Source organism: Callospermophilus lateralis, chromosome 10 (assembly GCF_048772815.1).
Source record: "Callospermophilus lateralis isolate mCalLat2 chromosome 10, mCalLat2.hap1, whole genome shotgun sequence".
NCBI lineage: Eukaryota > Metazoa > Chordata > Mammalia > Rodentia > Sciuridae > Callospermophilus > Callospermophilus lateralis.
Window position 1 is genome coordinate 53,096,395 of NC_135314.1, and position 13,276 is coordinate 53,109,670.

At 40.6% G+C, this 13,276-nt stretch overlaps 1 protein-coding gene across 2 annotated transcripts in view; it reads right to left on the minus strand.

Moving 5' to 3' along the window:
- Positions 1-217: 217 nt before the first annotated feature.
- Rubcn (rubicon autophagy regulator) overlaps positions 218-13,276 on the minus strand; it is a 63,120-nt gene continuing 50,061 nt past the window's right edge. For both annotated transcript variants that reach the window (XM_076868226.2, XM_076868225.2), the window contains exons 12-20: positions 10,981-11,041; positions 10,139-10,271; positions 9,449-9,594; positions 7,699-7,763; positions 5,960-6,198; positions 4,840-4,901; positions 4,277-4,430; positions 3,150-3,243; positions 218-2,913 (exon numbers count right to left, since the gene is read on the minus strand). In XM_076868226.2, coding sequence (XP_076724341.2) covers positions 2,735-2,913; positions 3,150-3,243; positions 4,277-4,430; positions 4,840-4,901; positions 5,960-6,198; positions 7,699-7,763; positions 9,449-9,594; positions 10,139-10,271; positions 10,981-11,041 — 1,133 coding nt within the window. In that variant the 3' untranslated portion in view covers positions 218-2,734. The remainder of the gene's footprint in view (positions 2,914-3,149; positions 3,244-4,276; positions 4,431-4,839; positions 4,902-5,959; positions 6,199-7,698; positions 7,764-9,448; positions 9,595-10,138; positions 10,272-10,980; positions 11,042-13,276) is intronic.

Sequence of the window (13,276 nt, forward strand, 5' to 3'; positions counted from 1 at the left end):
AGAGATTAGCACAGAGACTGGCATGTAGGAGGTACCCAAATGTATGATGAATGTATGGCTAGGAAGAAATTGGCATGATCTGAGGTAACTGAGATTTGAGAGAGAATCTGAATTTGTGTGGTTGTGGTGGAAAAGGAGCAAGACAGATGTAGTATGGGTGGAAAAAATGCAAGACACTCAATACCTTTTCCTAATAGTCAAGACAGGCAAACGAAAGGAAGAATTTTATTTCCTTAGTTTATTAAAGATGACAATGAACTGTTAGGCTGTGTGACAGCTATAGCAAGTAGATATCAATCCAGTTCAAAACATGAGTTGTACCCTCACAGAACATCTCTATTTAGATTTTTGCTCCTTTTAATTCAACAAAAGCTCTAAAACTTTGGCAAAGAAAGTTAGTAATGGCCTCATTTAAGTGACAAATGTTTGCCTTCCACTCATCTGCACTTTCTTGAATTTTGTCCCCACTTTATAAGTATACGTTTTCCCCCCACTTTATGTACAGAAAAGAATACTTTCCCCCCCTCCTACTTTATTTAGAAGCTCCTCTCTTAAGTGCATTCAGAAGATTCTCTCCACATCAGCAGGAGCTTCTCAGATACTGTTAAGTTGCAAAGTGCTTTCAAAACATCCTATCCTCTACCCTCTCTCAAATAAATAAATGAGTATTTGGACAGTTATGACAGCATAGTGTCCAAGCCACCAAAACACACAATGTAAAGGGATGGGGCCAGGGAGGTAGAGAAAAACAGTGAAAACTCAGGAGCATGTCAGATTGTTGGATTCAGCTTTGATCCTATGTTGATATGAAAAAAGCAGGACAGACAATAAGAGAGTCTCTCTCTCCTCCAGTGTAGTGACTTGGAGCAAGGAGCTGGATTTGAAACTTAAACCAAAACTGGAAGTAGAGCTCATCATACTTAACAAATCTCTCAGCCTAAATCTGGGGCCTAATCCTTAGTGAGACTTCAATTATGTGGGGTCATTCCCAAAGTTCCTGGAAGTTCTAGTCAGTCCTTCAAAGCTTGGCTTTCAGAGCTTCACCATGAACTCAAAGAACAGCATCAGGGTCTCTAGCCTGACGTAGCCCTCTGAGCCCAAGTTTGAGGAAGAGGAATCAACACCGTAGGCCAATTCCCACATGTTCCCTCTTGTTCTGGTAGAGCCTCAGCTTTGGCTATTACCTTAACACCCCTTTCACTTCTTTGTGAGACTCCTTGGTACATTCAGCTCAGGCGCTTATTGGCTTCCACCAACCATGTGCAAGTACCCAAGCCACTTGTTTTCCACTAGCAACCAACCATGGGAAGACAGGTATACAGGAAGAAGTCGGTCCCAGAACAAAAATGCTGTGGGCTTTAGTTCACAGAGCTGCCAGCCCTCAGAAAAGCAACCCTGACCAGTGTTTTACATTGAGGTTAGGAACTATAGCAACTTATAGTTCAAACCTATACCCTGTCCCATCCAAGACCTTTTCCTGTCAAAATACACATTAAAGTGGGGAGTGGGAGTATGTTAAAATTATAATATGAAAAGGATGACTGAACTAATGAAAATCATCAGGCTAGATAGTTAAGTGCATAATTGGCAGAAAGGTTCTTGTTATTCCAAGAACACTGGAACATTCACATTCACATCCACAAATTGTCAAGTTCTCTAACACTACCAATGGGGGAATGTTTAACCCCAACTCTGAGAAAAGAAAATAAGGCAAGAGATCAGTTACCACAGAGGGTCCCAGCCCTGTTGCAGGAAGGGGACAGAGAATGAAGTTGGGCTTTATTCAGAACTACAATGACCACTAAACAGGACAGAGCAGCAAGGAACCCACTAGTAATATGGTGGGTGGGGTTTCTGTCCTCACTTAGGATGGCATCAGGGACTTGCCTGAGCTTGAAATATTATACCTACACTCAAAAGAGTTAGGTTAATTAAGGAGACCTGACCACTTAAGAGGAGGCCACCAGTTCCCCTAAATAAACACATGCTCCTTCTGTAACAGAGCCTCATTTATGCTTGTGGTGTAGGCTACAAATTAGATTGGCTTAAGCCTCAGTTCTGTTCTTTGCTTTAGCCCAGCAGAGTAGATAAAGAAATTTAGCTTGTGACATCATCTATGCTCAGAATATTTCAAACAGGAAAATGATGGCTGCTTCCTTGAGGTCTCTGAGGATTCTGGGAAGGTAATGATCTATTCTTTGGCTCTCAGAATACCCAATCAAACTGGAGAGAATGTCCATTCTCTGCTGCTTCTCTAGGACACAGTCTGATCCTATTGGAGGACTGGGAGAGAGAAAACTTATCCCCTTGTTTCAGCAGCAAAGGAGAAGAGTTGGTTGAGAAAGGCCTGGTTCAGAAGCTTCAGTACAAAAACAAAGTAAAAGTGGAAATCAGATGCTTCTACAACCAATCCCATCCTAGTGAAGAAGGCCATGGATGTCAGAAGAATTGGTTTTCACTGTCCATTCCCCTGACAAGAGGCACTAGAAGCTCTAAAGACCTGCATGTCAGTTCTGATGGAAATACCTGGTCAAATTATCTGTCACAAGAGACTGGACCCATCAACCTAACAAAGGTTGATGACACATGGACGTCAGACAAGTTATTAAAATAAAAAAAAAATGATAATGAATTTTTAAAAAAGCCCCAACTGGGGAAAGTCCTCAATAACAGTGGCTCAGTTCTGCATTATATGTGATCCCAGGCCCTAGACAGAGGGCTTAAAGTGCTTTCTTCATGTGGTCTCCAGGACAGTGGCTTCTAGAGCCAAGGCTTCAGTGGGTTCCTCTTCATAGTCTGACATGTAGGACTCCAGGCTCTGCTTGGCCAGCAATTCCCGCCGTGCCTGTAGCCGCTCACACCGGGGACAGCTTCCAGACTTGAAACAAGCTTTATGATAACATGCTTTACACTCTGTTCAAGTTGAAAAAGTGAGAGAGAGAAAAAATAAATTTCTATTATTTTACTTGCTTCAGGCTGGAAGCAAGTCATTGCTGTAGCCCCTTCCCACTACCAGGGCTAAGAGTTCTGGTGGTAAAATACAGGAGTTGCTGAATCAAACCACACCCTTGCTAATGGAGATGGCTCAAAGGAAAGAAATTAACTTTGTGTTCAGTCTTTCTTGCCCCACTCCTAGCACTAGCCCTTACCTTCACAGGTCCGGCATTTATGGAGCTCAAAAGGAAAGATGATATCCTCCTCATTCTGACAGAACTCACAGATAAAGCCCTTGGCTTGGCAGAGCTGAGGAAGAAAGAGATAGATAGCAGAATGAGGGAATGGCACAGGGGAATTCTAAGGAGAGGACAGGCAAAGCATAAATAAAACTGAGTGGTGTAAGGGATTCTACTTCCTACAGAGGAGAGATTGGGGCTGGATTTACCATGGGAGCCAAACTTGAGCCAGCGCTAGACTGTAACTTTAAGGTGGAGACAAGAGAGGCACAGACTAGAGTGTCTCTCAATGGAGAGAGAAAGAGGAGGAAGGAATGGTGCCATCATGAACTTCCTAAAATCAGTATTAGTCTGGCTAATGATTTTATTTTGAAATAGGAATACTGCCAATTAAGATAAAATGTGAAGACATGGATGTTTCCCCAAAATAATACCCAGTCTCAGGTCAATTTGGAGTGAAGTAAGTCCAATACCCCCAGAGACACAGGAGTCTCTACATACATCCCATTTTGAGCTCTCATTCTGGGACTGCCACAGGACCATAAAGTGGGGAGAGTCCAAGATGGGAAGATCTAAAAATGGAATTTCTGAATTTCTGGCATGTTGAGTATAGGATGAACAATAATAACTCATATTTGTAGAATACTTAAAATTTACAAAATGGTGGCATATAAATCATTTCATCAATCTTCAAAAATACTAAGAGGAAAAGATAATACATATAATTCATTGCAGAGATTAAAAAAATGAGGCTTACCTCAAAGAGAGCAAAATCATTTCTTTTGGTTACAGTATTGAAAATAAAAAAGCCAAGACTCAGAATTCTTCTCCAGAGTTTTTTTCCCCACTTATAACAATTCTTTAGTGAGGGCTGCTGTTAGCTACCAAGGAGCTGCCAGAACCAATTTCTCTTCTAATCTAGGTTCTACACAGTTGGATGACTGCAGTTTACTAATCTAAAGAATAGCAATCCTTTTCAGTTTCTCTCAGAGTGTCCTTAGCCATCCCAACTTTCTGAAGCCAATCAGGAAGAACCTGGGCCCACCTACTCCTTGTGTCCTAAAGCAAGGTCTCAGCTGCATGCTAGAGTAAGACTGTCTCACCATGCATCGCTCTACATGGGCAGTCCCTGCCCTGGTGAGCTCGGCAAGCCGGGGCCCCAGCTCCCCTTTCCTGGTTGTGGTCAGGTCACTCAGGGAATACAGGTGGAGATCTTCTGTCAGGTGGCCTGGGACTGTGTCAAAGGAATCCAGAAGCCTACAGGGAAAGTTGGGGGGGGTAGTGAATGAACATTTTATATGTCACATTGTACAGAAAAATCCCTATTCAAAGGGGAGAAAGAAAAGCTAATGAAAGTGGGCAACATTCTTCCAGTGTTCCAGGCCACCTAGCCTTCCCACACCAACAGGTATCTGGATGACAGAAGTGACTTATTTATAACCTCCTTCAGAATAGTCCATACCAATTTGCAAAGAGTGGTGGCCACATATTCCCCACTCCAGAGAAATTATAGATACAGCTACTGTTGTGTCTTCTTGTATATAATTTCTGGACATGTCTGCAAAATTCCCCTATTTTTCTTCTTCACCTAAGAATCAACTACTAGGACACATCCCTGTCAGAGAAATCAACTCATTGGGAGGACTGCCCTCCACACAAGACTTACTCTTTGGCCAGTCGGCATGTCTTAAACATGTTCTTCATGTGATACAGCTGGACCCGCAGCAGCTGGAAAGAAAGACGTTTTGGTGGGGAAGTGTGGAGAAGAGGAGAGAACTGGCTGTTAGAGCAGTATCTTTATTTTTTTTTATTTTTTTTATTTTTTTCATCTTTCATACATTTGATTCATGTGAGTTATGCTTTTCCATTTTTACCCCAAATACAAATTGCAGAATCACATCAGTTATACATTCACAATGTTTACATAATGCCATATTAGTGACTGTTGTATTCTGCTGTCTTTCCTATCCCCTACTATCCCCCCTCCTCTCCCCTCCCATCTTCCCTCTCTACCTCATCTGTTGTTGTTCCGTTCTCTCCCTCCTCCCCCTTTCCCCTCACAACCTCATATATGTGATTTCTTATAACGATGTGGTTTTCCTTCCATTTCCATGCAATTTCCCTTCCCTCTCCCTTTCCCTCCCTTCATTCGTCTCAGTTTAATGTTAATCTTTTCCTCATGCTCTTTCCCCCTGTTCAGTTCTTAGTTAGAGCAGTATCTTTAAACCCTGGGGTTCTGGAAGCTTTAGATGTAGCAGTCAGAGTCAGACTGTATTCTCTTAACAACTTGCTTCAAAGTGATCTCTAGTCAGAGAAGGCCTCTCTGCCAGGTCAATGCCCAATCACAAACACTGCTGGCAGCAACTGAGAACTCTGGAATTCATATTTCCCCACCCTATTTTCTATTCAGTAGTATTTTCAGTGGAGAGAGAAATTCTGCTTTTGCCATCCAGCATTACCTATAGCTTCAGAGCTGCCACTGCCAGAGTTAAGGCTTTGACTAGGCATGGAGCTGGGAAATAGGAAGAGATTAACAAAGTACCAGAGGGCTGGGGATATAGCTCAGTGGTAGAGCCCTTTCCTGGCAAGTATAAGGCCCTGGGTTTGATCCCCAGCACTGACTCCCCTGCCCCAAAAAAAGTACACAGAGCATAAATGATAAAATGGCTACAGCTCTGACATTATGAAAAGGAGTATGGTGATCCTGGGAAACCCTACATGAAGAGAAAAAGGGGATGTAGGGAGAAGAGTAAAAATCTACGATGTGATCTTTTCAAGAGTCTTACTCGGACTTGATTGAGCAGCTTGACCTTCCTATAGAGAGCGCTGTTAATGTCCTGCACATTGAAGAGAGGATCGTTCCATATCTTAATGAGCAGGTCCTTGGAGAAATTGCTGATGTAGTACTTGCTGAAGTCCCACTTGCGCAGAATCCGGCTAGGGATAACCATCTGAGCATTCTCATGACAGCACTGACAGAAGTACTTTCCCAAGTACTCACAGTACCGCAGCCGTTTGATATAATCTGCAAAATTCAGAAAGTCAAAGAGCCAGATGTGTCTACAAGCTGATAAGGCAGCTCTGCTGATCCTTCAAAGGGCAGAAATAGATGAGCAGTTGACTCTAGCCACCACTGTAAAAACTCCCCAAAGCTGTGAGAAACCCACAAGTGAGGCCTGTGGTCCCTACATCCTATCCTAGAAGTCACTGAGAAAACAGTCTGCCAGAACTGATAAGACCCAACCTCCAAGAATCTAGCTGAAACTAAAATTTTCTCCAGTATACAGCCTGGTAATATACTCCCAGAGATAATTTTTTTTCTTTTCTTTTTTCTTTTTTTTTATTGGTGCATTGTAGCTGTACATGGTGGTGGAATTTGTTGTTACATATTTGTACATGCACAAAATATAACAATATAATTTGGCCAATATCACTCCCCAGTACTTCCCCACTTCCTCCCCTTCTCCCATTCCCTGGTCCCTTTACTACAGTCTACTGATCTTCTTTTAATTTTCATGAGATCCACCCACTCCTCACTTTTCCTTTTTCAACTCTAGCATTCACATGTGAGAGAAAACATACGACCCCTTGACCTTCTGAATTTGACTTATTTCACTTAACATAATATTTTCAAGTTCATCCATTTTCCTGCAAATGACATATCATTTATCTTTATGGCTGAATAAAACTCCATTGTGTATATCTACCACATTTTCTTTATCCATTCATCTGTTGGTGGTCATTTAGGCTGGTTCCATAGTTTGGCTATTGTGAATTGTGCTGCCATAAACATGGGTATACTTGTATCACTATTGTACGATGATTTTAATTCTTTAGGATAAATATTGAGGAATGGTATAGCTGGGTCATATGGTGGTTTCATTTCCTTTTGAGGAACCTCCATACTGATTTCATAAGGAGTGAACTAATTTATGGTCTCACCAACAGTGAAAAAGTGTTCATTTTTCTCCACATCCTCTCCAGCATATATTATTGTTTGTATTCTTGCTGACTACCATTTTGATTGGTATGAGCTGATATCTCAGTGTACAGTTTTTATTTTCCTTTCCCTAATTGCTAATGATGTTGAAAATTTTGTATTTATTTGTTGACCATTTGTGTTTCTTTAGAAAATTATTTCTTTAATAAATTTGCCCAATTATTAATTGAGTTTTTTTTGGTGTGAAGTTTTTTGATTTCTCTATATATTCTAGATATTAATCCTCTGTCAGAAGAGTAGTTAACAAAGATTTTCTCCCATTCTGTAGGTTCTCTCTTCACATTCTTAATTGCTTCCTTTGCTATGCAGAAGCTTTTTAATTTGCTGCCACCCCATTTATTAACTTCCAGAGATGATTTCCCTCTGATTGCAGTATTCTTTCCTATTTCCCCCCACTTTAGGCCCTTTTTTCTCTCCCCTCAATTTGCCCATTACCACCTCTTACTACCTCTGACTGGCTCCCTCTCTCCTAGATGTAAGAGAGGGTAAAGACTCTGGAGGCAGTATGCACTAGAAGAAACTCACCAGGGTCAGTCCGGATGCCACATCCGGCACAGCGGTAATTCTGCTTGGCCACAGCAATCTTCCTCCTAAGGAAAGGCAAAGGAGATTGGCAGATAGTTGCTGCACAATGACAGAGGTCTTGTTAAGTATAGGAAGAGAGGAGAATTCATCTGTCTTTTTAAAAGCTGGATAAAATGAACCTATTGGGAAAACTAATTCAAACTGAGGCTAGTAGGATTTAGGTCTCAATGACTCTTCCCAATAATGAAGTACACTGTCTATACAAATATAAGGGTAAGAAATAGTAAAGGGGAAAAGAACAGTAAGAGAGAAGCATCTCTTCTTAAAAAGAGAAGAAAAAGAAGCTCACAAAACTCTTGGGAGGATGGCAACAGGTTGGGAATTCCAAAGAATAAAGGCCTCATTTCCAGTTAGATCTGGAAGATGGTAGCTGCTTGAGGATTCTGAAGAATCCTTAGAATTACTCTTGTTTTGATGTCAGCGATTGAGCCCAGGGGCACTTAATCATTGAGCTACATCTATCACTTTTTTTTTTTTTTTTTTTTTTTTTGAGATAGGAGTCTCACTAAGTTGCTCAGAGCCTTGCTAAATTGCTGAGCTGGCTTTGAACTTTGCAACCCTCCTGCCTTAGCCTCCTGAGCCACTGGGATTACAGGCATGCACCACACACCCAGCTGGATAACTTTTTTTTTTTTTTGGTACCAGGGATTGAACCCAGAGGTGCTTAACCACTAAGCCACATTCCCAGCCCTTTATTTGTACTTTATTTCGAGAGAGAGTCTTGCTAAATTAGGGCCTCACTAAGTTGCTGAGGCTGGCTTTGAACTTGTGATCTTCCTGCCTCAGCCTCCTCATGTATTACTTTCAATTCTTTTTAAAAAATATTTTTAGTTATAGATAGACACAATACTTTTATTTTATTTTTTAATGTGGTGCTGAGAATCGAATCCAGTGCCTTACACGTGCTATCACACGTACTCTACCATTGAGCTACAATCCCAGCCCTACTATTAATTCTTAAAAGTAAGGATTTAAGGACAAAAATGGATAATACACTTCCTTTGCTTTTTATTTTTTTCCTCCTTCTCCTTTTTTTTTTTTTTTTAAGGCAGAAGTCTCACTATGTTGCCCAGGCCATATATCCATATTTGTGTATATATATATATATATATTTATATATATATATATATACACACACACACACACACACACACACACACACACGCACTTTTATTATTTTTATGTGGTGCTGAGGATTGAACCCAGGCCTCACATGTGCTAGGCAAGTGCTCTACCACTGAGCCGCAATGCCAGCCCCCCAGGCTGGTTTTGAACTCCTGGACTCAAGCCATCCTCCTACCTCAGCTTTCAAGTAACCAGGACTAAAAGCATGTGCCATGGTGCCTGGCTCTTCCCTTGCTTTTAAATGAACAGAACTGTGTGGAAAGTATAACCAGAGGCAGAGATAAGAAGATAGGAAGACAGTTCTAGGGGCTGGAGTTGTAGCTCAGTGGTAGAGTGCTTGCCTAGCATGTGTAGGGCCTTGGGTTCAATCCCCAGCACCACATAAAACTAAATAAACAAAATAAAGTTTTATATATGTATATCCCTTTATAAAGGGGTGTGTGTGTATATATGTATATGTGTGTGTGTGTGTGTGTGTGTGTGTGTGTGTGTGTGTATGAATGACAGTCTGACAATTCAAAGAGAATATATCTTTTTCCAAAGTGCACAGTCACTGACTACTCACGTTGGTGCTGGATGAACATTAAAGATTATCTGAGGCCGGGGTGGGGCCCACTCCAGGTTGCCACGAACACGGATACGCAGTTTATAAATGTCCGCATGCTGCCCATCATCTGGTGAGATGGGCAGTGAGTCAGGGATGGGCAGGAGCTACAGGAGAAAAGCACAGGTGAGCTAACAATGACAGTCTGAGGGAACACATATGCTTGATCCTTCTGGACATGACAGAAACGTAGTTAAAAGACAGCAGGGTATGAGAAACAAGGGCCTTGTGGTTCCAAGAAGCAAATACAGACACAGCATTCCAGGGTTGTGTTACCCTTTGCTGATGTATGCCGGGATGCTTCATGACTTAAAGATTCAATTTTAGGGCAAAGAAGAGTCCAAACAATTCACTTTTTCTAAGTGTTTTGAAGGTGGCCACAAAACAAGAGTTCTAACTCTGGGGTTAGTGAACAGTTATGTGGAATAACAGTGAAAGAGCCATTATATTGATATTTTTGACAATTTAGGAAAAACCTAGGCAAGCTACCATTCACTCACTCATTCATTCATTCAATACATTTATAACAGATGGCTTCTATGAGCAAGGAAGGAAATACAGGTTCATCCCACACTGGGAACAAGTGAGAAGGAGAGCAAGATAAGAAAGGCTCAGAGCCTCCTGGACAGGGAAAGATGCTGAGGAGCCTACCTTCTGAGGGGCATCATGTTCTGGGACTAGCCACTCTAACTCTGAGGCAGCTGGAAGCTGCATCCCCTCAAACTGCTTCAGGAGCCCCATAGCCACCGCCTCAGCAGAAGTGGAATGCAGGAAGCAATGGGAACTGAAAAGGAGAAAATAAAGAAAACTGAGTGTAGGCAAAAGAAAGGGAGCCTTCCCTTTAGGATCTGAGATCAAATGCAGTAACTTCTCAGCTGAGGAAATGCCCATAGCACCCCAAGTCTGCTCAGCTTCTTCACTTATCATCTTCAGACACAGTGAAAAAATACTGATCTTATTATAGTCCTAAGACTCAGGTTCAAATCCCACTTACTAGCATTAGATGGCACTACTAGTTAAGGGCTCTGTATTGCCTTTCCCTAAACTTTAGTTTCTTAACTACAAAATGGACACTACAATGTCCATTTGCAAAATAAAGTGAGTAAATTTGCTTTGTAGACTGTAAAGACTACTGTTCATCCCAAATGAACTAATATTTACCATAGCTGGGTCTATAGTATGGAACTTTTTCAACTTGATTTCATGATCAAAAGTCACAATTAATCTCTCTCTTGAGACCTTATTGTCTAGGATAGAAGTCAGCAAAGAACAATTCACACTGCAAGCTTTGCCTTCACAAAAGCCCATCCCATTTAGATAAAAAATCTTTACTCTCTTTCTTCCTGTAGGTTCATCACCATCAAGCAAGATCATTACTTGAACCTTGCCTCCTCCTGAATTGGAATGACTTTACATACCCATCTATTGGGTTTATTTCTCCCTACACCCACATCCCAAGGTTATTAAAAGTAAAAAAGAAAGAAAGTACTTACAAGGACTGGGAAGAAATGAAGGGTTTGCTGTTTGAGGCTGTGCGCCTTCTGATGTCAGCATCTAAACAGAGATAAGGAGAATAGGAAATGGAATAGAAAGAGGTAAAGAATATGGAAACCTTGACAAAGTATTGCCAGTTAAGCACTCAAGATAGCATCTAGGTGCTATATTCTATGCAAGAGAAGGAGCAGGTGACGCTCTAAACACAATTTATAATTTGGCTCTATTCAAGTCACAATCAGGCTGAATTAGTGACATTATGCATAGCACTGAGAAGGTCAAAGTAGTTACAAATCCAGGTGGAAACACAAACTCAGATTTGGTGTAAAACAGTGAATGAGAAAAGTAGGCATCCTAAGGCATATAGGGACACAACCCCTACCAAGCAGAAACACAAAATAATACTCAAATATCTCTCTCACTCTCTAAATATCAAGCATTCTTAACAGGTAAGCTCCCAGAAGCAAGAACTCTGCCTGAATTTATTTATTTATTTTTAATGTAAGAATTAGCACCTAACACAGAACTTGGATATAAAAATGATCTGTGCAACTAAAAGTTTGCTTCTAACATCTCACAACTCTTGCCCTTACTCCTGAATGAAGAATGAAGTTTTCTAAATTCTTTAAAAGTTTTGTGGAACCTGGCTGGGGATGTGGCTCAAGCAGTAGCACGCTCGCCTGGCATGCGTGCGGCCTGGGTTCGATTCTCAGCACCACACACAGACAAAGATGTTTTGTCCGCCTAAAACTAAAAAATAAATATTAAAAATTCTCTCTCCTCTCTCACTCTCTCTTTAAAAAACAAAAAAAAGTTTTGTGGAACCCAGTATGATGGCACATGCCTGTGATGCCAGTGGCTGGAAGCCTGAGGCAGGAGGACTGCAAGTTCAAAGCCAGCCTCAACAAATCAGTGAGGCCCTAAGCAACTTAGGGAGATCCTGTATCAAAAATAAAATGTGGCTCAGTGGGTTCAATTTCTGGTACCAAAGAAAAAGAAAAAAGTTTTGTGGAAGGATTTCATTCCTGAAGGATAGCATAGGAAGGCAAAGAACTTCTCTGGAAATGCCTGATAACCAACAACTTTTCAGGGATTGACAACACGATCTTTACTACAGAAACCTCACACACAACTGTAAGAAACCATGACAGCCTTTCCAAAGCATATTTCTGATACAGAACTTTGAAAAGGATTTCTAATAATGAATGCCTAAACTTCCAGAGACCTCATTTGTTCAAATACTTTTGATGTGGGGCAATGTAAAAAACAGAAGTCATGTTCGAGAAAGGCAGATAGACCTTAACCAAGTCATGAAAGGCTGTTTTGATAAATCCTGTCTCACTTCCTTTGATGCCCAGTGAAAAGATCTTTTCTCCCTAATGAAGCTTACACAATAATCAATCTAATAATAATCAATAATAATCTAATAATAAATCAGTCTAAATTCCTCAATAGAGTTTCTAAGCTTATGTCACTCTGCACTTGGCTCAATCGTTCCTTACATGTTCTACCATATATAGATTTTTTATGTACAACTAGATTATAAAGTCTCCTTGTGAGGAAATAAGATTGTGTCTAATTCTTCTTTTGGATCTAAAATACTTAACACACAGTTGTGTATACAAACATACTTAAATAATATTGTTGACGAACTGGTTAACAGAATTAAATTAAAAAAAAAATTTTTTTAGTTGTAGATGGACACAATACCTTTATTTTATTTATTTTATTTTTTATGTAGTGCTGAGGATTGAACCCAGTGCCTCATAAGTACAAGGCAAGTGCTTTATTACTGAGCTACAACCCAAACCCCAGAATTAAATTTTTTTTTGTGGGGGGGTGGTACTAGGGATTGAACTCAAGGGTACTTGATCACTGGGCCACATCCCTAGCCCTTTTTTGTATTTTATTTAGAGACAGGGTCTCACTGAGTTGCTTAGTTCCTTGCTTTTGCTGAGGCTGGCTTTGAACTCGCGATCCTCCTGCCTCAGTCTCCGGAGCCATTGGAATTACAGGCATGTGCCACTGTGCCCAGTCAGAATTAAAATTTGTTGACTAGTTTTCATATGTTCTCAAAGTAAAGATAAATAAGACATCAACCAAGTTTTTGCTGGTAACTAACAAAGTCTATTTTACTTAACAACAAAGACCTTCATTTATATCATATATTTTCTATCTGAACTTGGGCCACTAAAATTCACATCCCAATGCACTGCTATTTGTCAAGTTTCACTATAATTAGTGCTAGCAGAAAAAAGGAAAAAAAAAAAAAGGATAGACAACAGTAGAACAGAC